This window comes from Mytilus trossulus, chromosome 10 (assembly GCF_036588685.1).
Source record: "Mytilus trossulus isolate FHL-02 chromosome 10, PNRI_Mtr1.1.1.hap1, whole genome shotgun sequence".
In the NCBI taxonomy this organism is placed as follows: domain Eukaryota; kingdom Metazoa; phylum Mollusca; class Bivalvia; order Mytilida; family Mytilidae; genus Mytilus; species Mytilus trossulus.
Window position 1 is genome coordinate 62,144,511 of NC_086382.1, and position 27,339 is coordinate 62,171,849.

Genomic DNA, 27,339 nt, shown 5'->3' on the forward strand with positions numbered 1-27,339 from the left:
TTTTTCGTTGTTTTGATTTTTTGGTCGTTAGTGATATCGCTGTTCTCAGGTTTTTTCACAGTTGGAAGATAAAATCCGAAAATTTCGAATTAGTCTTTGTTTATATTTTTATGCCAATATGGACGACAAAATAAGCCCTACAGGTAAGTTAGTGAGTAGTTTTTAAGGTTTTATGACTTTATTTTTATTTCAAATTCACTTTGGGGAAATGTCCAGCAGAAAGAGGTCTCTTTCTGGTCCCGTACCATCTTCAAAAGTCATAAGGACGTTGAAAAGGAAGGCCGAATTAAACGAGTTGCAAAACTGCTGGACACCCCTGAAATGAAAATGTATTTTCTTTTTTTGAATGATGTAATGGAACCAATGAATGACTTCAATACAGCATTTCAGGTAACAAATAAAAATCTGGACACTTTTAATAGCAATTATGTCAATTCTGTTTACATCAACTAGCAACTATGTAATTTCTATATCAGCTTTGTGATATATTTATTAATGTATCTATATTTATTTCAGGCTGATGCATCTAAGATAGGGTTACTCCATGAACAGATCAAAAGGTTGCTGGGAATCTTTTTGAAAAGATTTGTTAAGACATCAGTCATTGTTGCTCACACAGATGTAACACAAGTTCCATTTGATGTTGTTTACCATTTCCTGCCTGATGATAAACTTGTTGTGGGACTGCCATGCAGAGGTTACATTGCAGACCACCAAGATGAAATTGGTGTTGAAACAGAAAAGAAATTGTACAGGTTGGTATTACTTCTTGTTGTCAGTTGTTGTTGAGGTTGTTAATACTTGTACTTTATAAAATATGTCATACATGATCAATAACACAAAATTATCTTTATATTTTTCAGAACAGCCAGAAACTTTTATCTTAAGATAGTATCAAAGATAATTGATAAGTTTCCCTTCTCCGACACCACTTTGCAAGACATTGCTTTTATAAACCCTAGGATGAAAACCAAGATAGTATCTGACTCTGGTGAGTTTTTCTGTAAATTATACATCTTAAACAATATCTATCATTTGCAATCAAAACTACATGTGTGAGAGGACAACTAGCTATTTGATAGAGTATTCAATGGTATTCAAAATTTATTTGTTTCTTTCTTTTTCAGTTACAAAGCTGGCTACCAGGTTTCCACAGGCCATAGGGTGTGAAAGTACATCAGAACTTCTAGACCAGTTTACAGAGTACCAGCTGTTATCTCCTGATGATCTTCCCACCTTTGACCAGGACATATCATCATTCTGGGGAGAAATGGCAGAAGTTGATGACATCTTCAATGATAAAAAACGTTTTAACATACTGTCAAATCTTGCTAAAGCATTTTTAGTTTTACCAAATAGCAATGCTGATTGTGAAAGGGCCTTTTCTATCATAAAAAAAGATATACACAGAATTCAGATCTGAGCTGAACAATGATACATTATGTGCACTTTTGTCATGCAAATTTAACCAAACTGGCAGTTGCTATGAGTATCAGCCTAGTTGTGATGTGCTGAAAGCAGCAAAACAGGCCACCATTGAATATAATAAAAGTTTACAGTAGAATGTTTTGTTTTTTACATTGAAAAATTGTAATAAGGATATTATTATAGATATAAGAAGGTGTGGTATGAGTGCCAATGAGACAACTCTCCATTCAAGTCACAATTTGTTCATTTTAACTAGCCGCGTCGACGTCACGCGTTTTCACACGCTTTTTGACATGTCATGTCATGTCATGACATGATTTCCCATTGTCAGAGGTTGGCAAGTATGGTCACACTATTCAGTATTTTCTGTTGTAGCATTTTATGGATTACTTCCCTTGTCACACTATTCAGTATGCTCTGTTGTAGCATATTATGGATTACTTCCCTTGTCACACTATTCAGTATTTTCTTTTGTAGCATTTAATGGATTTCTTCCCTTGTCACACTATTCAGTATTTTCTGTTGTAGCATATTATGATTATCTCCCTTGTCACACTATTCAGTATTTTCTGTTGTAGCATTTTATGGATTACGTCCCTTGTCACACTATTCAGGATTTTCTGTCGTAGCATATTATGATTATCTCCCTTGTCACACTATTCAGTATGCTCTGTTGTAGCTTTTTATGGATTATCTTTCTTGTCACAAAATTCAGTATTTTCTGTTATGGCATTTATTAATTATTTCCCTTGTCACAAAATTCAGTATTTTCTGTTGAAGCATTTAATTATTACTTCCCTTGTCACAATATTCAGAAGTTTCAATTCAGTATTTTCTGTTGTAGCATTTAATGATTACTTCCCTTGTCACAATATTCAGTTTTTTTCTGTTGAAGCATTTAATGATTATTTCCCTTGTCACAATATATGTATTGTCATTCCATATTCTTATATTGACTACTACAAAATTTTAGAATTTAAGATTTCTGTTGCATTAACATTTTACCTGAACCTTGAATTGCATGGTATGGTCAGTATATGGTCTCAAAGATGATGTTGTTTGAATTACTCCTGTTTTAGTGATTTCAAAAACTGGTATACTCTTTTGACCTGCAATTGATAAATATCTTTCTTAAGTAATTTAATCATGAAAATTCTGAAATTTTTGCGTCCATTTATTTTTGCGATTATGTCGTTTTAGACTAAAATGTGATTTAATTTTTGGGATATTGAGATATATCCTGTTTGAGGTACTGCATGCAGTCTTGTAATACAACTCCAGTTTCTGGTGCATGTCAAAACATGGAGGGAAACAAAAAAGTCCATTTTTTCTGATTTTTTTTTCTGCTTAAATATAGGTTTATGCTGAATTGAAACATATATATAGAATTTTAAAAATCTTGCATCTTTTTATGAATATCAATCCTGGAAAGAGGAAGGATATCATGCTTACTGGAAGTGGTGTGGATTAGTAAAAATAGCAAACAGAAAGTACAAAAAAAGGTTTTGACTTCAGGGTTACATAGCTTTTTATTCTTTGCAACATGACCCACTCTTTCTCCAGTACATAAAGGAAATGGACAAATTTTTTTAAGTAGCATTTTTTTTTTTTTTTTTTCCAAAGATCAGCTGTTTTGCATATAATCCTATGAAGGTCAATAACAAGACTGTAACCTTAAATCATATAAAAAAAATGTCAAAATGCTAGTTTAAATTATTGCAGTAATAATCCTGTCAGATTTTTCAAAATAATAAAAACATAGCAATTATTTCTGAATTTACAGTATATGTAATTTAGACAGCATTCCAACAACACAATCTTTCCATTATAAACACTGGATAGAATCAGGAATAAATTGTGTGTATAGTTCAGAGCTGTACAACAGGAACAAATATTTTCACTATTAACGAAAACTTTAGAGGTATCAACATACAACTTCTAATTAAAGTGAAACAAATTAACGTTATCAATGATTTTTTTTTGCAAATGTGTGTATCAATACATTTTTTTGTTCAAATATTCATTGTTAGGGGCAAACATTTCTTACCTTGGATTGAATAAGACAAATCCCCATAGTCGACAGATGCTGTGAAGGAAAGTATAGGAAATGCAGTTGGTATATTTTCTGGAATGTCTACTGAATAAGATGAGTTGATAAATTGAGGAGTTGTGTCTACATAATCAACGTCCAGAGTGATATGAATTATATTATCTAGCAGATCATTCCATACAATAACAGAAAGCTGAAAATTAAATTGAAGGATTGATAAAAGTAGATTAAAACAAGAATGTGTCCATAGTACACAGATTCCCCACTTGCACTATCCTTTTCTATGTTCAGTGGATCCTGAAATTTGGGTAAACACTTTTAATTTGGCATTAAAACTAGAAAAATCATATCATAGTGCATCAAAGGATAAACATGAGCCATATATACTCAATTGATGTCATAGATTGAACTTCTATAGAAACGACAAGAACAATTATTCAACAACCGAAGCATAACAGGACAGATCTAATTACCAAACACCGGATGAAACTATAGGAAATAAACCATTGATAATGGTCTATATGCTATATTGCCATAGGATGTAAAATAAGACTGGATAACTTGAAGAAATTTGATCGAACTATGAATTATCAACTAGTCACAAATGATTATCAACCAACACCAACCACATACAAAAAAGAAGAGAGACTCTGCGGATCAAAGGATCATTGGTTTCAACAATCAGTGAGGCGTTTTACAACAGACACTTACTGTTCTGAATGATTATTTGCTACAGATGTCAATATTGAAAATATATTGTCATCTGCTTAATTTGGGTCATTGTCTAAAGATACACATGTATTTGCAATTGAGAAATATTTCTTTTACCCTCAAGGGGTTAATTCAAGAGTAGACTTTATTACAGATTGTGAATCGGTATGGTCATTAAATATGTACATACCTCATATTGTCCACTCTCTGTCAGATTGTAACATAAATTGTATACACCATTAGATAAATCATCTACTGTGAAAGCTTGCATTCTAGATCCTATCAAATTTACATAATACCATAGATTTGTTGAATCTGTTTGGGTTGGATCACTACAGTTCATTTCAATCTTTACACAGGCATTGAGAATCCATACTGCAGGCTCTGTTTTGATTGGTGAACATACTGCACTGATAGAATCTACAAAAAATAAAACTTGTGGTATCAAAAAGAAAACAATGCCCAGAAAATAAAATGTCAAAGGTGTAAAGAATCAGAAAACTCTTATAGGTTTTAAATATCTTAAAATAGAGGTTTTTCAAAATGTATTAGTAAGATATGGAGAAGAAATCCAATTTGGCAGAAAGATATGTCACTTTAACAGAACACTTTTTACAACTCAAAGCCAACATGTCTTTGCTTTTAGGTACTCATTTAAGTGCCTTGCCTCAACATATAGTAGTTGACACCTGCACTGAAAGAATGCATCCCACACCAAGATCATCAACAAAGTTAATGTAAATTTAAACAGACTTAAGTTTACAAATTCTACAAATATATCAAACCCCTTAACACTTTGATTCAGGGATTGTAAATCCTGACTTCTGAAAAAAATTTAAAAAAAAGATTACAAATTCTTTCAGGCAAAATTTTAGATTTTTTTACTGTTTTTAAAATGCCTTATAGCGAAGAAATGTTCAACTATTCCAAGTTTTGTCCCTCTGCCTTCACAATAAAGAATAAAGATAGATTCATAATAAGCATGGAAGGAGACCATATTTCAGTTTTACTTTGTTTCAATACTCACTATTTAAGTGAACTACAACAATAACAGTCTCTGAATGTAGGGGATTTCCATCATAAGTTACCATTACTTCAAAGAATGTGATGGTGTCAAAAAATCTAGGTAATTGTCTATTTAAACGGATTTCTCCAGAAGAAAGTACTCCAAAATAGTCTGAAATATACAAGAAAACAAACATTTAAAACAGTACAACTATTTCAAACTTCATTTACATAATTCAATAATCTTCCAATCTATGGTATATGTACATTAAAAGTATAAAAAGTGTGGACACATATAAATATCTATTAGTGTGGACACATATAAATATCTATTGATTGATTGACATTAAAAATTTAGTTTTTTTGTCTGTTCACCTTAAACAGAACACAGTTGTCCAGAACATCAATTGGAAATACAACTTTAAAATTTTGATGGATTCAGTCGAGGATTATGCCAGGCAATGGGCTAAGCGCGAGAAGGAAGACATAGACACTCTATCCGAATGGATTAAGGCAGTGAGGTCGTTAATAAAAATCAGAATTAAGAAACTGAATGGGTCCATCAATGCCCATGCTATGTCAATCTTTAAAGACCCTAATGTTGCTAAACACCTATCCGACCTCCATGATAAATATGTTGTTGTCCCCGCAGACAAAGCCCCAAATAACATCGTTTTTGTCTGTAAAAGTCATTACATTAATTGCTTGATAAACCAATCAGGTATTGACAATTCACTTGGAAACTCAACATATACCCTCACGACACTTACCAAAGAGGAAATCCTGGATAATAATAGGTCTGTTCTTTGTTCCTTTGGTATTTCAACCAAAGATGAAGAACTGGATCTTCCATCACTGTATTGGATACCTAAACTACATAAGTGTCCTTACAAACAACGGTATATTGCTGGGTCTTCCAAGTGTTCCACGAAACCTCTTTCTAAATTATTAACATCTATTTTATCAGCAATCAAAGACGGGCTTCAAAGTTATTGTGAAACTGTCTTTTCTAGAGGAGGCGTGAATCAGAAGTGGATACTTAAAAATTTCAAAGATCTTTTAGAGTACATACAATCTAACTCTCTTTCATCTTGTAACAGTATTAAAACATTTGACTTTTCTACTCGTTACACAAGTATTCCACATTCCAAACTAATAGACAAATTGAAAGAGTTGGTATTACTTTGCTTCATAAAAAAAGAATGGCCAACGTAGATACAAGTATCTTGTCTTAGGGAGGGATAAATCCTACTTTGTAAAGAATCACTCTGATTCAAACAAAAAATTCTCTGAAACCGATATTATCAAGATGCTTGATTTCTTGATTGACAACATATTTGTTACGTTCGGAGGACATGTTTTTCAACAGACTATCGGCATCCCAATGGGAACAATCTGTGCCCCTCTACTTGCCGACTTGTTTCTTTATTGTTATGAGGCTGACTTCATGCAGGAACTTCTTAGGAAGAAAGATAAGAAGTTAGCAATATCCTTTAACTCTACTTCCCGCTATATAGATGACGTTCTCTCACTAAACAATTCAAAATTTGGTGACTATGTGGAACGCATCTATCCCATTGAATTGGAGATAAAGGATAGTACAGATACAGTTAAGTCGGCTTCATATCTTGACTAACATCTAGAAATTGACAATGAGGGTCACTTGAAAACAAAACTTTACGACAAAAGAGATGATTTCAGCTTTTTAATTGTGAACTTTCCATTTCTAAGTAGCAACATTCCACCAGCACCTGCATACGGGGTATATATCTCCCAATTGATAGGATATTCCCGTGCTTACATTCCTATCATGATTTTCTTGATAGAGGGTTATTGCTCACAAGGAAGCTATTAAACCAAGAGTTCCAAATGGTGAAGTTGAAATCATCCCTTCGTAAATTTTACGGACGCCATCATGAGTTGGTTGACCGTTATGGAATAACCGTTTCACAAATGATATCGGATATGTTCCTTACGTCGTAACTACAATCCCCTTCCCTTTCATGAATGTGACCTACCGAATTATACTATTTACCGGTTTGTAATCACATAAGCAACACGACGGGTGCCACATGTGGAGCAGGATCTGCTTACCCTTCTGGAGCACCTGAGATCACCCCTAGTTTTTGGTGGGGTTCGTGTTGTTTATTCTTTAGTTTTCTATGTTGTGTCGTGTGTACTATTGTTTTTCTGTTTGTCTTTTTCATTTTTAGTCTTGGCGTTGTCAGTTTGTTTTAGATTTATGAGTTTGACTGTCCCTTTGGTATCTTTCGTCCCTCTTTTTTTATCCATTCATTTTTTTTTATGATTTTTTTTAATCACCATATGCAATAATCAAAATTGATGATATGTATTACACATTTATAAAACATGTCAATAGTATGGGATATAATATGATAAACAAACATTTGCAGTAATAAACACTAAATTATATCTAAATGGCTATATAACTGTTTTTAAGCATACACATACACACAGTTTATTGATAATAGTTTCAATGTTTTAAATAATATTGTTAGAAGTAAACACATCATAAAAAAATATTAATTTTTCAATACTTTATACTTGCATGATTTTTCCAACCAAGCTTTAAAAGTTCTCTGTAGTGTTTATTGCTTTCAATCAATCATATTCAAAAGTATTATTTCTAAGACATATATATTTTGTCACTGTGATATCTATGCATTGCTTTTTATGGAGATTTTTCTAATAATAATTGTTAAATCTGTGATTTGAATGTAAAGGCTGATGAGTGTTGTACATAGATTGTGGGGAAGTTTCAACCATACATTAAATATTTACAGGAAGCAAAAAGCCACAAAAATGCAAACTAGCACATTCAGAGCACATGTAAGAACATACATATACTTATATTCATGGAAGTAATCTAAAAATCAAGTAAGTTATAATAAACAAATAGGTTAACAAAAATCATTTAATATGTTATAATGCTATAAAGATTGATAACCATAAAATAAAATATTTATAAATAATAATCATATTAGTATATTGTAACATTTATTCCCCAATTGTAAAGTGTTCTAAACTAAGAAAAAACACCTTAGCAGCTTCTATATTTATATTGAGGTTAGTAATTGAGTATAATGTTTGTGCTTTAGTGTAACCAATTATGTTGTAACAATTCTTGACATATCTTGTAATGGTCATGTCTATAAAACAGAGCCAAGTATGATTTTCAAAGAGTTAAAAACTAAGTGGAAAATGACAGACTTTGGAAATAAACAATCATACCTGTTTCAGAAACGACATAGTCTATAGATCTATTATCATAAGATGTGCAATTGATGTTGTAGCCAGTATCTCCTTCTACATCTAACAAGTTTATATTGACATCTATTTTACTTGGACACAAAGGTCTTTTACTGGAATCAACAATTACTATGGTTACATTAACTGTCTCAAGGACAATGTTGTTTTCTGTCATCTTCAAAATAAATTCAAGTTATCTTATGGTTAATAAAAGGTATGAATTTGTAAATATGCAAAATCTTCTAGACATCAGTTAAGTTTTCATAGCAAAATTGAGCCTTAAAGTTGAGAGAAAAATTCTCTCTCAAAGTCCAGCTTAAAAAAAGTTTCAGGGAAATGAACTTACCATCAACTGAAATCTATAGAAAGGGTTTACATATGCATTCAGTGGACTGGTAATGATATATCCATAACCATTATCTGATGTAAAACGTATTTCATCATCTGACTGCTCAGCTGTGGAAAAGAAGTAAATTATTTGACAAGCATATAAAATCAGACAAACTTATTAAATTTTGTCAAGAATTTATTATCCAGGTTAAATACAGAAAACAACACAATTAAAGTAAACAATTCTACTTTTTCTAATAATTATGTAAATTTAAGAAAATGCAAATCTAAGTCATTGAGATGTTAATGTTCTATTAAAAGAGGAACAAAAGCTACCAAAGAGACAGTCAAACTCATAAATCTAAAACAAACTGACAACGCCATGGCTAAAAATGAAAAAGACAAACAGACAAATAATAGTACACATAACACAACATAGAAAACTAAAGCATAAAAATCACCAACCCCACCAAAAACTAGGGGTGATCTCAGGTGCTCCAGAAAGGGTAAAACATTTCTATATAATAGCATCATCAGAAAGTATGTCATCTTGTTAAGAAACATAACACCCTGAAATCTAGTCTTTGCTCTCTCTATACATTATTTATCTATGGCATAAAAGGAAGAAGAACAAAATCTATTTTTAATCTTTACATGGACCACAGCATGGATCAATGGATTGATGTTTGCCTGACATTATGTGGCAAATATTTTAGGCATATCAAAAATAGAAACAAAATTAATAATTCCATTAAGTCAATTCTATAGTGAAGCTATTTAATGTGAATAATAAATGGGAAATGTGTTCTATGTACTTCTGCAGTGAAATGTACAATTAACAGATGCACACATTTTGCCTTGCACCAGACCCATCAAAAAGTTAGTCGTAAGCTTCTTTAACATGTAGGGAGAGTTGCACTTTCCTTACAGGAGGCATTTAGCAGATGTATTAATTGTGTTTGGTCATGTGGGTAAATTTAGTATTGATCTTCAAGTTTCATTCACATTTAAAATATTTCCTTTCTCCATATGTAAATTTTAAAATTATGTCCCGTCTTCCCTTTGTAATTTGTAAATCAGCTAACATACCTATAGAAGACAGTATTGTATAGTTATCAGGTGGACAACTGTCTATATTGAACACTACACTCCCAACAGATTCATATTCCAACACCTCTACTTCATATGAGGGATTAAGCACACATGTTGACTTTTCAACTTCTATATTCCATGTCAAATTTGTCTCTCTGCTCTCATTTGTGCTAACAGTTATTATAACCTGCAAAATAAACTTTAATGTCTGAAAAATGGTAAAACATCATATTGCAAGGTCAGAAACTCCAATAAAGGGTTGTCTATGGATTTGGACCATGTTTTCTATTATCAGAACTTATCCTGTTGATCGTTTTTGTTGTTTACAGTTTCTTTCACTCTGCAATAGTTTACACAAAAAAACCTACACAATTGGTAATAAATAGTCTGACAAGGACATTTACTCTAGAAAGAAGTCAACTGACAGTTGTTTATCTTGACTAAATATTAGAACTTGTCCTCTTTGGTCATTTTTCTCATAAAAGTTAACCTCTATCAACTATAGAAAAAACACCAAAGAAAAGCGTATTTCAAGAACAATGACTCCTATAAAGGCTTTAATGTGTTTATTTGTAAGTTAGTCCTCCTGATCAGTTTTGCAGTTTACAGACTATTGGTGGTTCATTAAATTGGTGTAAAAACTCTAGTTTGGCATTAAATTAGAAAGATCATACCATAGGGAGCATGTGTAATAAGTGTTTCAAGTTGATTAAACATCAAACTTCATCCAAAAGTACCTTGACCAAAATAACAAAAAGCTTAAACCTGAAGCGTGACAGACAGTTTGACAGAAGAATGAATGCATTGACTGAAAAACATTAAAAAAATTTTGAAAACTAACATAGTACTTTAAATTTGCATTTATAAAAGGAACATAACATTTTGAGTACAGGAGGGAGGACCTGAAAGCCTTAATTATTCTTATAACCTTATAAATATTTATTTGATATGTTCATTCTGTCATTAACAAACTGCAGAAGAGATTACCAGATGGGGTAGAAACTATAAATCGTTCTATTAGAGTACATAATATGAAATAAAGACACACAACTGGTTGATTTTGGTACCCATTTTTGGATTAAATACCTGATGAAATCCTAACAGATCATGCAGACTCATTGTTATACAGAGATCAAACGAAATCATGCTATCATTCACAGGAACTGCCTTTATATCTATAAACTCTACTCCCCGGACAATAGATATATTCTTAGTGTCTGTAACATCTATACCATAGCAAACAATGCTGTCATCTAAACAATATCCCACAGGTAACATGGTATGCAATCTAAGGTAACTCATATTCTTGTTACAATTTGTATAGGTACCTGTAATCAAATTCACCATGCAAATTTCTAATGTGAATCACTATACCAAGAAATTATTTGAATATAGAATAATGTTGATTTATTAAAAATTAATAAGCAAAGTATAATGAAAAACAATCTAGGGTTATTTTACTTTCACTGATATTTCAGTATGAAATTACTACCCCCACCTCCCTTAGTGATGCATGCATTCATGGTTTCCCTCCTAAATTGGGCTAGTTTTCCTCATACATTTCTTTCCAATTTTTCCAGATTCAAATATTTACAGGTAAGTAAGAGATTCACATACAACTGTACACATTTTGTTACCATATCAAAGGTTTAATATGAATTTATATTAAATTTTACATTAGTATTGACATGTACTCTTACTATGATAGTTGGAAGTAATTTCATTAATACAGAATGCTTTCCAGTCATGTTATGTTGCCCAAATGCATCAACTTAAAAAAAATGAAATTATTGAAATTGTCACTTATATGCTCTTTATTCAGCATGGGAAGATGAAGAATTGTATTTAATTTGACAGGTGCCACATGTGGACCGGATCTGTTTACCCCTACCAGAGTACCTCATTTCACAATCCAGTGGGGTTCATGTTGCTCAGTCTTTAGTTTTCTATGTTGTTTCTAGTGTTCTTATATTTGTCTGTTTGTCATTCTCTTTTTTAGCTATGGCGTTGTCAGTTTACTTTCGATTTATGAGTTTGACTGTTCCTCTGGTATCGTTCGCCCATCTTTTTTTGACACTTATCAGTTGATGCCAAATTCTTTAACAATGGCTCTCTAATTGAATGCGTAAATTATTTGTACTCTTGAGCCCTAATTTCGTATCATGTAATCTCTTTTATGTTTGTTATTATAGATATATATCTATATCTACTAACAAACAAGAATCAAGTTGTTCAGGCTATGTATTGTTTAATTTTAGATTAAACAATTCTCCAATTTTAATCACAAAACATTATATTTCTAAAGAATAATTGTTTTCCATCATACAAGAAAATGGTTTTAACTAGCATACAAACAAGAACAAGAATCCCAAGTACACTGATGCCCCACTGGCACTATCATTTTTTATGTTCAGTGACCCCTAAAATTGATTGAAGTAAAAACTCTAATTTGGCATTAAAATTAGAAAGATCACATCTTAGGGAACATGGGTACAAATTATCAAGATTTTCAACTTCATAAAAAACTACCTTGACCAAAAACTTTAACCTGAAGTGGGACAGACGAAGGAAGGAACAAATGAACAGACGCACAGACCAGAAAACCTAATGCCCCTCTTATATTGTATAAAAATAATTTTATTCTGTTTTTCTGCTCAATTTTGCAAACCATTAATTCATGGGAGAAATTGAATCAAAATGTTATAAAATTCACCTACTGTCTTTGTGAACATTAACTGGGAATGTCCTCTTGGTATCTTCTGCCTTTTGTTTAGTTACTTGAGCTACAAAAATATCAATGCCAATGCCTATACAACTGCAGGCAAAATATCATTGACATATAAAATGATGTTATGCCTAACTTTCAATGTCCATGAATAATGACTCAGGGGATTAGGCCATATTATCACTATGGTAACGAGATTCATTTATACTAATGGAACTGCATACCAAATATCCTATACTGGGCATTAATATTTCTACTTAGATCCTACCTTTTCGTAAATATCAACCTATAAGGGAGAGGAAAAAGATACCAAAAGGATATTTAATGGAGTTCAAAAACAAAAAAACAAAAGATAACAAGTAAACATCCTTAAACTCATCAGTTGAAACAAACGAACCACACCTTGTCAAAACACTGACTGAGCAAAGAGATCTCCACCAATATCAATGGTGATCTTAGGTACTCAATAAGGTACTGCACATCTTGTTGCTCATATGACACCCTTCCTTTTTATCATGTGAGTACAAATTTCAGTAATGAGTTTAATTTCAAGTTGTCACATTCAAGGAAAAAACGATGAAATGGTGGAACAATACATTAATTGAAATATATCAGTTGCCACCTAGGTTTCCTTGGTAGAAGATTAATATGTCTGTAAATTTTTCACTGTATTTACATTTCCCTACAGATTGGAAAAAAATGTTTTCCTCACAAGTGAAATATCTCGTCGAAAGGTAATGATTGGACAAAATTTAATTCTGACATCAAATTTTCAAGGTTTCTTCTCAATTTCATATTGTGACATCATGAAAATAGGCAACCATGTCTGCTGACATCTTGTATAAAGAACGCAACAAACACGGTATAAATTTAATAATTTTTAATAACAGATTCCACCACTGTGTTTTATAATATTTCTCCACTTTCAACAGGTAAATTTTAATTATAATGAAAGCATGCCTTGCACTATGAATATAAAAATTTATATACCTGTACTGAGTGGAAAATATTATAACACTTGCAGTAGTGGAATTTATATTTTCAAGTGGCAAAATGGACACATTCACAATTTGGATAGGAGCTACAGATATGTCATTACCACAACCATTTCCTTATTTTTTTTTTGTGACATAACAAAATGGGACTAATTGAAGATTTTCTACATTCTATGTGCAACACTACAAGTGCCACAAAAGGAGCAGGATCTGCTTGCCCTTCCACAGAACGTAAGATAACCCAAATTTGAGAGGGTTTTTGTTGTAAAACACATTTATAGTTTTTGTCCTTAGGTTGCAGAATTTAACATGCTTCTTTGCTATTATCAATCAGAAGAAACACAAAAGGTTTCCTATCCACTTAAGAACATAGTATTGCTCTTACAATTTTCTCTGATACAACTGAAATGGAAAACTTGCTTGTGGGAAAGAATATATAAAATGAAAGTAGCCACAAATATTGAGGGCTAACTTCTATTCTTCTTACTTAAAGAAAGACATGTAAACTTTCCAAATGCACCATTCATCAATGAGTTAATGCTAAAAATCTTAAGGAATAACACATTCTAACTTTAAACAAAATCACCTCTTGTCATAATGAAAACTAGCGATTGATTCCTTTAACTTACCATGAACTGTAAGATGTATGTCAGAACTGTTCCATGTTCCATATTCATTATCAGCAAAACAAATATAAACTCCTCCATCTGATGTTTCAACACCAAAGATGGTCAGGGATGGTGTGTTGTTATTACTGCCACTGTATTTTGTACTCATATTTGATAACATCTCAGAGTCTATGGCTAATACTGAAGATTCATTGCTATAGTCAGGAATCATCTCCCAATAAACATCAAACCACTCAAGGTCAGATGTCACATTACAGATTAAGGTTACAGAGTTGCCAATCAAAACACTGTATGATGACAGTGGAACAGTTACATTAAGAGGAACTGAAAATGAGAATAGTTGATTAATTAAATTGAGAATGGAAATGGGGAATTTGTCAAAGAGACAACAATCCAACCATAGAAAAAACAACAGCAGAAAATCGGCAATAGGTCTTCAATGTAGCGAGAAATTCCTGCCCCCGGAAGCGTCCTTCAGCTGGCCCCTACCGGTATATTGAATTCTAATTTAATTCCTGATTGAATTCTAACCTGGTCCAAAATGAAGGTAGTCTAGTGCTGGATTTATGTTTCAACACCTTTAGAAACCTCTAGATGCTTACTACCGATCTCCTGTAAAGGAGGTGAAAAAACGTGGTTGCTTCTAAATGTTAACACATCGATCTCCTATAAATATTTGCATATTTGAGTCTCGAGGAAACGAACTCTCTCGTAACTTGACGTCCATTTGAAAGTAAAAGTCAAAATGTATAAACCGATAGGTCTCTGTAAAAACTGTTAAAATATAGAAAAATAAAAGTTGGCAGGTAGGTGAAACTTACTTATCGGTCGTCCCACTGTCTATATCACTCTGTTCAGCTCTTAATATTATGCCGTATCATGTATTTGTGACGTCAAATACATTGACCCGGCCTTAATAACTTTGACCTGGACATATCAGCGACGTCATAATGTTTGAACCGACGTTAATAACTTTGACCCGAACTTATCAAGTCATCTTTTGTGTGCTGGTGATACAAAGAAAACACTTCTGAAACACGCAAATTTAGCCCGATAAATCGATTATCAGATTATCTGCATATTGATAATGTAAAATATCAACTGCTTGACAAAATATGAAGGCTTTTTGATCTCGTTCGCTACGCTCACTCGACAAAAAGCTTCATATTATGTCTCGCAGCTGATATTTTACGATATCAACATGCAGATAACCTGATAATCGGTACATATATGAAAAGATAAATGAAAAATGAAGAGATTGATGCCCGATTTATATAATTCCAAGGCCCTCAGTCGGCTCCAGAAGCGATGAAGTAGCGCATCCATTTTGGGTGGGCAAATATCCACTTTTTAATACGGGACAAGCTCTGACGTCTCACTGCCCCAGCTTGTCTGGCATAACAGCCATTGGACGTCAGAGTAATCTCGGACTACATTCAACAATGAGTGAATCCTTTAAATCTTAAGGAATATCATGTTCCAACTTCAATCAAAATGACCTCTTGTCATTATGAAAACTAGTGATTGATTCCTTTAACTTACCATGAACTGTAAGATGTATGTCAGAACTGTTCCATGTTCCATATTCATTATAAGCAAAACAAATATAAATTCCTCCATCAGATGTTTCAACATCAAAGATGGTCAGAGATGGTGTGTTGTTATTACTGCCACTGTATTTTGTACTCATATTTGATAACATCTCAGAGTCTATGGCTAATACTGAAGATTCATTACTATATTCAGGAATCATCTCCAAATAAACATCAAACCACTCAAGGTCAGATGCCACATTACAGATCAAGGTTACAGAGTTGCCAATCAAAACACTGTATGATGACTGTGGAACAGTTACATTTAGAGGAACTGAAAAATGAGAATTGTTGATTGAATTCATATCTTGTCCAAAATGACGATTATCTAGTGTTGGATTCATAATTCAACACTTTAAGATACCCTCTGCTAAGGACCACATTTCATTTGTAAAACACATTTGGAAAAACTTTTTGTCCTTAGGTTGCAGAACTTAATATTGTATACCATACATGTTCCTTTGCTATTATCAATTAGAGAAAATACAGCAGGTTTCCTATCCACTTAAGAACATAGTTTTTCTTTTACAATTATCCTGAAAAAGTAAACCTAAATTGTGTATTTTATATAGAATTGAAATTGAAAACTTACTTGTAGAAGAGCATATCTAATATAAAAATTAGAACAGATATTAAGGGCTAACTACTACTTTCCTTGATAATTGAAAGGGACTGTCCACATGCACCATTCAATAATGAGTGAATCCTAAAAATCTAAATGAAATAAACACGTTCCAACATCAATCAAAATGACCTCTTGTCATAATGAAAACTAGTAATTATTCCTTTAACTTACCATGAACTGTAAGATGTATGTCAGAACTGTTCCAATCTCCATATGCATTATAAGCAAAACAAATATAAATTCCTCCATCGGATGTTTCAACATCAAAGATGGTCAGAGATGGTGTGTTGTTATTACTGCCACTGTATTTTGTACTTATATTTGATAACATCTCAGAGTCTATGGCTAATACTGAAGATTCATTACTATGTTCAGGAATCATCTCCCAATAAACATCAAACCACTCAAGGTCAGATGTCACATTACAGATCAAGGTTACAGAGTTGCCAATCAAAACACTGTATGATGACTGTGGAACGGTCACTTTAATAGGAACTGAAAAATGAGAATTGTTTATTGATTTCTAACCTAGTCCAAAATAAAGGTAGTCTAGTGCTAGATTTATGTTTCAACACTTTACACTTTAAGTTACCCTCTGTTAAAGACCACATTTGACTTGTTAAATGCATTTTCAATTTTTGTCCTGAGGTTTCTTTCCTTAGTATAGTATACTATATGGTGATTTCACTATATCAATCATAGAAAACACAACAGGTTGTCGTAGATACTTTGGAATATAAATTTTTAAATACAATTAAATCTTAAAAAGGAAACATAAATTGTGTATTTCATATAAAATTAAAATGAAAATTTCCTTGTATTCAAGAATATTGAAATGAAGCCAAGCAGGCTACATTCATTTCTCCTTTTTAAAAGAAAGACACTGTAAGTGTTTACATACACCATTTTTAATACTATAAATCTAATGGAATGTCACATTACAACTGCAATCAAAATGACCTCTTGTTAGAATAAAAACAAGTGATTGATTCCTTTAACTTACCATGAACTGTAAGATGTATGTCAGAACTGTTCCATGTTCCATATTCATTAGCAGCAAAACAAATATAAATTCCTCCATCGGATGTTTCAACACCAAAGATGGTCAGGGATGGTGTGTTGTTATTACTGCCACTGTATTTTTTACTCATATTTGATAACATCTCAGAGTCTATGGCTAATACTGAAGATTCATTGCTATATTCAGGAATCATCTCCCAGTAAACATCAAACCACTCAAGGTCAGATGTCACATTACAGATCAAGGTTACAGAGTTGCCAATCAATACACTGTATGATGACTGTGGAACAGTTACATTAAGAGGAACTGAAAATGAGAATATGTGATTGAATTATAAACTTGTCCAAATTAAGGTAATCTAGATTTGTACATATTTCCAACACTTAAATCTCTGCTAAAGACAAGATTTCACATGTAAAACACATTTTCATTTTGTATCCTTTGGTTGCTTATCTTGATAAAGTATACAATACATGGTGGTTTTCTCATATTTGAGTTAACACATCAGATTTTCCTAGACACTTAGGAATAAAGATTTTTTGATAATTTTCTCTGAATAAGGAAATAATAAATTGTGTATTTTATATAAAATTGAAATAGAAAATTTGCTTGCATAAACAAGTTCATTAACATGGCCAATGACATTGATGGCTTACTACATATTTCTTTAATAAAACAAAGCCATTTCAAGTGTCCACATTCACCATTCTTCAATCCCAAAAATCTTGAGACAAAACACATTCCAACTTCTATCAAACCTCTTGTCATAATGAAAACTTGTGATTGATTTCTTTAACTTACCATGAACTGTAAGATGTATGTCAGAACTGTTCCAATCTCCATATTCATTAGCAGCAAAACAAATATAAATTCCTCCATCGGATTTTTCAACATCAAAGATGGTCAGGGATGGTGTGTTGTTATTACTGCCACTGTATTTTGTACTTATATTTGATAACATCTCAGAGTCTATGGCTAATACTGAAGATTCATTGCTATGTTCAGGAATCATCTCCCAATAAACATCAAACCACTCAAGGTCAGATGCCACATTACAGATCAAGGTTACAGAGTTGCCAATCAATACACTGTATGATGACTGTGGAACAGTTACATTTAGAGGAACTGAAAAATGAGAATTGTTGATTGAATTATAACATTGTCCAAATTAAGGTAATCTAGAGATGACATACTTTGCAACACTTTTAAGTTACTGTAAATTCAGAAATTATTGTGTGCACTTACTATTGCGATTTTGTCATTTTAGACTTAAATGCAATTTTAATTTTTACTATTTTGAGACAAATCCTGATATGTAAATATTTCAAAATGCGAGTTTAAATCATTGCGTTTACAACTTTGTCTCATTTTTCGCAATAATAAAAACTTTGCAATAATTTTTAAATTTACAGTACCCTCTTCTAAAGACAAGTTTTTACATGTAAAACACATTTTCATTTGTTTTCCTTAAAAATACATGGTGGTTTGCTCATATCAATCAGAGAAAACACAACAGTTTTTTTCTAGATAGTTAGAAATAGTTGTCTTTTTTTTATTTTCTCTGAATTAGGAAATAATAAATTGTGTATTTTATATAGAATTGAAATGGTAAGTTTGCTTGTATAAAAGATATTCATTAACATGGCAAATGACATTCATGGCTTACTACATATATCTTTAATGATGGAAAGGCACTTCAAGTGTCCACATTCACCATTCTTCAATCCTAAAAATCTAAAGACAAAACACGTTCCAACTTCAATCAAAATGACCTCTTGTCATAATGAAAACAAGTGATTGATTCCTTTAACTTACCATTAACTATTAGATGTATGTCAGAACTGTTCCATGTTCCATATTTATTAGCAGCAAAACAAATATAAATTCCTCCATCGGATGTTTCAACATCAAAGATGGTCAGAGATGGTGTGTTGTTATTACTGCCACTATATGTTTTACTCATATTTGAAAACATCTCAGAGTCTATGGCTAATACTGAAGATTCATTGCTATATTCAGGAATCATCTCCCAGTAAACATCAAACCACTCAAGGTCAGATGTTACATTACAAATCAAGGTTACAGTGTTGTCAATCAATACACTATATGATGACTGTGGAACAGTAACATTAAGAGGAACTGAAAATGAGAATAGTGGATTGAATTCTAACTTTGTCCAAATTAAGGTAATCTAGATTTGTACATATTTCCAACACTTAAAGTTACCCTCTGCTAAAGACAAGATTTCACATGTAAAACACATTTTCATTTTGTATCCTTTGGTTGCTTATCTTGATAAAGTATACAATACATGGTGGTTTTCTCATATTTGAGTTAACACATCAGATTTTCCTAGACACTTAGGAATAAAGATTTTTTGATAATTTTCTCTGAATAAGGAAATAATAAATTGTGTATTTTATAAAAAATTGAAATAGAAAATTTGCTTGCATAAACAAGTTCATTAACATGGCCAATGACATTGATGGCTTACTACATATTTCTTTAATAAAACAAAGCCATTTCAAGTGTCCACATTCACCATTCTTCAATCCCAAAAATCTTGAGACAAAACACATTCCAACTTCTATCAAACCTCTTGTCATAATGAAAAATTGTGATTGATTTCTTTAACTTACCATGAACTGTAAGATGTATGTCAGAACTGTTCCATTCTCCATATTCATTAGAAGCAAAACAAATATAAATTCCTCCATCAGAAGTTTCAACATCAAAGATGGTCAGAGATGGTGTGTTTTTATTACTGCCACTGTATTTTGTAATCATATTTGATAACATCATAGAGTCTATGACTAATACTGAAGATTCATTATTATGTTTAGGAATCATCTCCCAGTAAACATCAAACCACTCAAGGTCAGATGCCACATTACAGATCAGGGTTACAGAATTGCCAATCAATACACTGTATGATGACTGTGGAACAGTTACATTTAGAGGAACTGAAAAATGAGAATAGCTGATTGAATTGTGACCTTGTCCAAATTAAAGTACTCTAGAGCTATACATGCTTTGCAACACTTAAGTTACACTCTGCTACAGTCAAGATTTCACATGTTAAACACATTTTCAGTCTTTATCCTTGGTTGCTTATCTTCATAAAGTATACAATGCAAGGTGGTGTGCTCATATCAATCAGAGAAAGCACAAAAGGTTTTTCTAAACACTTAAGAATATAGATTTGTTTTTTTTAATTTCTCTGAATAAGAAATCATAAATTGTGTATTTTAGATAGAGTTTAAATGGAAAGTTTGCTTGTATGAAAGAAGTTAATTAAAATGGCCAATGCCATTAATGGCTTACTACATATATCTTTTAAAAAAAAGCCACTTCAAGTGTCCACATTCACCATTATTCAATTTTAAAAATCTAAAGGAAAAACACATTCCAACTTCAATCAAACAACCTCTTGTCATACTAAAAACTATTGATTGATTCCTTTAACTTACCATGAACTGTAAGATGTATGTCAGAAATGTTCCATGTTCCATATTCATTATAAGCAAAACAAATATAAATTCCTCCATCTGATGTTTCAACATCAACGATGGTCAGGGATGGTGTGTTGTTATTACTGCCACTGTATTTTGTACTCATATTTGATAACATCTCAGAGTCTATGGCTAATACTGAAGATTCATTACTATATTCAGGAATCATCTTCCAATAAACATCAAACCACTCAAGGTCAGATGTCACATTACAGATCAAGGTTACAGAGTTGCCAATCAATACACTGTATGATGACTGTGGAACAGTTACATTAAGAGGAACTGAAAATGAGAATATGTGATTGAATTATAAACTTGTCCAAATTAAGGTAATCTAGAGCTGTACATACTTTGCAACACTTAAAGTTGCCCTCTGCTAAAGACCAGTATTCACATGTAAAACACATTTTCAGTTTTTATCCTTTGGTTGCTTATCTTGATAAAGTACACAATACAAGGTTGTGTGCTCATATCAATCAGAGAAAGCACAACAGGTTTTTCTAAATACTTAGGAATATAATTGGTTTTTTTATAAATTTCTCTAAATAAGAAATTATAAATTGTGTAGTTTAGATAGAGTTTAAATGGAAAGTTCGCTTGTATGAAAGAAGTTCATTAACATGGCCAAAACCATGAATGGCTTACTACATATTTCTTTAATAAAAGAAAGCCACTTCAAGTGTCCACATTCACCATTCTTCAATCCTAAAAATCTAAAGGAAAAACACATTCCAACTTCAATCAAACAACCTCTTGTCATAATGAAAACTAGTGATTGATTCCTTTAACTTACCATGAACTGTAAGATGTATGTCAGAACTGTTCCATGTTCCATATTCATTAGCAGCAAAACAAATATAAATTCCTCCATCGGATGTTTCAACATCAAAGATGGTCAGAGATGGTGTGTTGTTATTACTGCCACTGTATTTTGTACTCATATTTGATAACATTTCAGAGTCTATGGCTAATACTGAATATTCATTACTATATTCAGGAATCATCTCCCAATAAACATCAAACCACTCAAGGTCAGATGCCACATAACAGATCAAGGTTACAGAGTTGCCAATCAAAACACTATATGATGACTGTGGAACAGTTACGTTCAGAGGAACTGAAAATGAGAATAGTTGATTGAATTATAACCTTGTCCAAATTAAGGTAATCCAGATCTATACATACTTTGCAACACGTAAAGTTAACCCTCTGCTAAATACAAGTATTCACCTGTAAAATTCATTTTCAGTTTTTATCCTTTGGTTGCTAATCTTGATAAAGTACACAATACAAGGTTGTGTGCTCATATCAATCAGAGAAAGCACAACAGGTTTTTCTAAACACTTAGGAATTTAATTGTTTTTTTTATAAATTTCTGTAAATCAGAAATCATAAATTGTGTAGTGTAGATAGAGTTTAAATGGAAAGTTCGCTTGTATGAAAGAAGTTCATTAACATGGCCAAAACCATGAATGGCTTACTGCATATTTCTTTAATTAAAGAAAGCCACTTCAAGTGTCCACATTCACCATTCTTCAATCCTAAAAATCTAAAGGAAAAACACATTCCAACTTCAATCAAACAACCTCTTGTCATAATGAAATCTACTGATTGATTCCTTTTACTTACCATGAACTGTAAGATGTATTTCAGAACTTTTCCATGTTCCATATTCATTTGAAGCAAAACAAATATAAATTCCTCCATCGGATGTTTCAACATCAAAGATGGTCAGAGATGGTGTGTTGTTATTACTGCCACTGTATTTTTTACTTATATTTGATATCATCTCAGTGTCTATGGCTAATACTGAAGATTCATTACTATATTCAGGAATCATCTCCCAGTAAACATCAAACCACTCAAGGTCAGATGCCACATTACAGATCAAGGTTACAGAGTTGTCAATCAAAACACTGTATGATGACTGTGGAACGGTTACTTTTATAGGAACTAAAAAATGAGAACTGTTTATAGAATTTTTACCTTGTTCACAATTAAGGTAATCTAGTGCTGGATTTATGTTTCAACACTTTAAGTAAGACTCTGCTATTGACCACATTTCACATGTAAAACAAATTTTTAGTTTTTGTCCTTTGGTTGCAAAACTTAATATTGTATACCATACATGCTCCTTTGCTATTATCAATCAGAGAATACACACAACATGTTCCTAATACACTTAAGAACATAGTTTTTTCCTTACAATTTTCTCTAAAAAAGGAAACCTAAATTGTGTATTTTATATAGAACTGAAATGGAAAACTTGCTTGTAGGAAAGAATATCTAAAATGAAAGTAGCCACAGATATTAAGGGCTAACTACTGTTCTCCTTACTTAAAGAAAGACACTTAAACTGTCCACATGCACCACTCATCAATCAGTAAATGCTAAAAATCTTAAGGACTAACACGTTCTAACTTCAATCAAAATCACCTCTTGTCATAATGAAAACAAGTGATTGATTCCTTTAACTTACCAGAAACTGTAAGATGTATGTCAGAACTGTTCCATGTTCCATATTCATTAGCAGCAAAACAAATATAAATTCCTCCATCAGATGTTTCAACATCAAAGATGGTCAGAGATGGTGTGTTGTTATTACTGCCACTGTATTTTGTACTTAAATTTGATAACATTTCAGAGTCTATGGCTAATACTGCCGATTCATTGCTATGTTCAGAAATCCTCTGCCAGTAAACATCAAACCTTTCAAGGTCAGATGTCACATTACAGATTAAGGTTACAGAGTTGCCAATCAAAACACTGTATGATGAATGTGGAATGGTCACTTCAAGAGGAACTGAAAAATGAGAATTGTTGATTAATAAAATTGAGAATGGAAATGGGGAATTTGTCAAAGAGACAACAACCCAACCATAGAAAAAACAACAGCAGAAAATCACCAACAGGTCTTCAATGTAGCGACAAATTCCCGCCCCCGGAAGCATCCTTCAGCTGGCCCCTACCGGTAAATCCAAAATGAATGTAGTCTAGTTGGATTTATGTTTCAACACCTTTAGTTACCCTCTGCTAAAGACCATATTGCACATGTAAAACACATTTGTAGTTTTTGTCCCTAGGTTGCAGAACTTAATATTGTATACCATACATGCTTCTTTGCTATTATCAATCAGAGAAAACACACAACATGTTTCCTATACACTTAAAAAAATAGTTTTTGTTTTACAATTTTCTCTGAAAAAGGAAACCGAAATTGTATATTTTATATAGCCTGAAATGGAAAACTTGCTTAATGAAAGTAGCCACAGATATTGAAGGCTTACTATTATTCTCCTTACTTAAAGAAAGACACTTTAGCTTCCACTGCACCATTCAACAATGAGTGAATCCTTTAAATCTAAAGGAATATCATGTTCCAACTTCAATCAAAATCACCTCTTGTCATAATGAAAACTTGTGATTGATTCCTTTAACTTACCATGAACTGTAAGATGTATGTCAGAACTGTTCCATGTTCCATATTCATTATAAGCAAAACAAATATAAATTCCTCCATCGGATTTTTCAACATCAAAGATGGTCAGGGATGGTGTGTTGTTATTACTGCCACTGTATTTTGTACTCATATTTGATAACATCTCAGAGTCTATGGCTAATACTGAAGATTCATTACTATATTCAGGAATCCTCTCCCAATAAACATCAAACCACTCAAGGTCAGGTGCCACATTACAGATCAAGGTTACAGAGTTGTCAATCAAAACACTGTATGATGACTGTGGAACAGTTACATTTATAGGAACTGAAAAATAAGAACTGTTTATAGAATTTTGACCTTGTCCAAATTAAGGTAATCTAGAGATGTACAGACTTTGCAACACTTACAGTTACCCTCTGCTAAAGACAAGTTTTCACATGTAAAACACATTTTCAGTTTTTATCCTTTGGTTGCCTATCTTGATAAAGTATACAATACTTGGTGGTTTTCTCATATTACAAAAACACAACAGGTTTTCCTAGACACTTAGGAATATAATTTTTTTTATAATTTTCTCTGAATAAGGAAATAATAAATTGTCTATTTATATATAATTGAAATGGAAAGTTTGCTGGCATAAAAAAGTTCATTAACATGGCCAATGACATTGATGGCTTACTACATATTTATACTATTAAACGAGAAGACCTCATTTTGTGTGTTGCTTTTCTTCCTTCAACAATAAATTAATCATAATACTTCTGTGTCCTATAGGTATCCTGTATAGTCACATTTGTCATCCAGTCTTATAATTATTCAGTTTGTGTTATTTTGGGAGAAAAACGAAAAAGAATGCATCCGGATATTTTCCCGTCATTGGGCAAAATTTTAAGTCAGACAAGACTTCTGATTTTCTGTACTTTGAACATACAAAGACTATGAATCAATTGTATTTGCTATCTGCTATTATTTTTAAGTTTACTATCCACGGCGAACACAGAGTTTATTAAATAGAGAGGGTCTATATACTATGTCAATGACAGCCGTGAGTCGATTTGTAAACTCAGGATTGATAGTAAAAAGTAAATGTGGACAGTATGATTGCCAATGAGACAACTGTCCACAAGAGACCAAACGTACACAGACATTTACAACTATAGGTCACCATACGGCCTTCAACAATGTTCAAAGATCATACCGCATAGTCAGCTATAACAGGCCCAAGGATGACAATGTAAAACAATTCAAACCAGAAAAATAACGGCCTTATTTATATAAAAAAATGAAAGAAAAACAAATATGTAACACATAAACAAACGACAGCTACTGAATTGCAGGCTCCTGAATTGGGACAGACACATACAGAAATAATGTGGCGAGGTTAAACATATTAGCGGGATCCCAACCTCTTTTAAAAAAGTTTTTTAATAGTTTACTATCCACTGCTGTCACTGATGTATTTTTGTATACTACATACTACTACATACTTATACTATGAATAAATTGTATTTGGTATGATTTACTATAAATTCACATGGTTAACTGGGTGGCTGGGCGGGAGGGGGGCCCAGTTTCCCTTTACTATTAACGGGGTTCACTGATAAATTTTATATAATATGTCATTGACCGTTGATAGGAAATGGGCTCTTCACGGTTTGTTCGGCCATATTGGATAGGGGGCAGATTTTCATAATGGAGATTAAAATGGTGTGAAAAATACGGGAAAAGATCATTAAAACAGAGCTGTTGATAGGAAACACACATAGGATTTCCCATACTTTCATACTATTTCCACCTCTTTCAAAATCAAAGCGCGAAAGCGCTGTAAAGGCAGTTAATTACAGGTTGTGTGTATTTCTAGTCCAGTTATACCATTATCTTCCATAGAACAGAGGTGGTTTGTAGAATTTAAGATTCAGAGTTCTTTTGTACCTAGTTCACCTATATCTATAGTCTATGTTTACAGTATACTTTCTGTGCCTCCCATGAAATGCATTTTTAGCCATGGCCTTGTCAGTTTGCTTTAAATTTATGAGTTTGACTGTCCCTTTGGTGTCTTTCGTCCCTCTTCTTTAGACATATAAGAACTTTTCCTTTTCAATATAAATAGACTATTTTTAATTATTGATTGTATACCCATATTCCATGACTCCCATAAAAAATAGTTCACAAAGATTGACTAGTCTCTGTACTGTGTTTATAGCAAGAACACCAAGTAACATAATGGTAAATGTACATAGTAACATGTCAACTTTTTTGATGACCATACCTGGCAACTGTCAGTATTTGCAAAGTATTTCCCCCATCGAGCTCAAGGCTCCCAAATGGAAATTTGTAAGAGCAATTTTGTCGACTATTTTAAAGAAAACAATTAATTCAACAATGGCTATGAGCTTGTTAATGCACAAAGAAGCCAAAAACCACATTAGAATATATTTGAAGGGAATCCATGACAAATCGACCCACTTTAAAAACAAGAGTGCACACACTGAAATGTCTCGCCTTCTTTACTAATCATTGGTATTATGTTGATAATCCTAATAATAAAGCTTTATTACAACTGTCACATAATCTTACCATAAACCAAGAAAACTAAACATTGACAATTGAACCATGAAAATGAGGTCAAGGTCAGATAAACCATGCCAGGCAGGCATGTACAGCTAACAATTCTTCCATACAACAAATAAAATTGACTTATGGCTTATAGTTTAAGAAAAACAGACCAAAACACAAAAGCTTAACACTGAGCAATGAATTGTAAAAAATGAGATCAAGGTCAAATAAAACCTGCGCGACTGACATGTAGATCATGAAATATTTCCATACACCAAATATAGTTGACCTATTGCATATAGTATTAGAAAAAAAGACCAAAACTCAAAAACTTAACTTTGACCACTGAACCATGA

General features: G+C 32.4%; 3 protein-coding genes across 3 annotated transcripts in view; 1 reads left to right on the forward strand and 2 right to left on the reverse strand.

Moving 5' to 3' along the window:
* The window catches only part of LOC134688340 (uncharacterized), a 207,478-nt gene that overhangs the window by 43,604 nt on the left and 136,535 nt on the right, over positions 1–27,339 (reverse strand). The gene's annotated exons all lie outside the window — the stretch shown is intronic.
* LOC134686414 (uncharacterized) lies at positions 119–1,528 on the forward strand. The gene is made up of 4 exons (XM_063546083.1): positions 119–151; positions 517–755; positions 864–991; positions 1,128–1,528. Exons 1-4 carry the CDS (start codon positions 119–121, stop codon positions 1,421–1,423), a joined length of 696 nt encoding a protein of 231 aa, XP_063402153.1. The 3' UTR covers positions 1,424–1,528.
* LOC134686415 (hemicentin-1-like) lies at positions 1,455–26,567 on the reverse strand. Its single transcript, XM_063546084.1, has 22 exons — positions 26,564–26,567; positions 24,428–24,751; positions 23,465–23,788; positions 22,615–22,938; positions 21,779–22,102; positions 20,944–21,267; positions 20,113–20,436; positions 19,289–19,612; positions 18,275–18,598; positions 17,456–17,779; positions 16,624–16,947; positions 15,778–16,101; positions 14,236–14,559; positions 10,973–11,214; positions 9,884–10,073; positions 8,811–8,920; positions 8,447–8,639; positions 5,217–5,366; positions 4,380–4,609; positions 3,476–3,671; positions 2,434–2,537; positions 1,455–1,511 (listed from the first exon to the last, which is right to left on the reverse strand). Exons 1-22 carry the CDS (start codon positions 26,565–26,567, stop codon positions 1,455–1,457), a joined length of 5,364 nt encoding a protein of 1,787 aa, XP_063402154.1.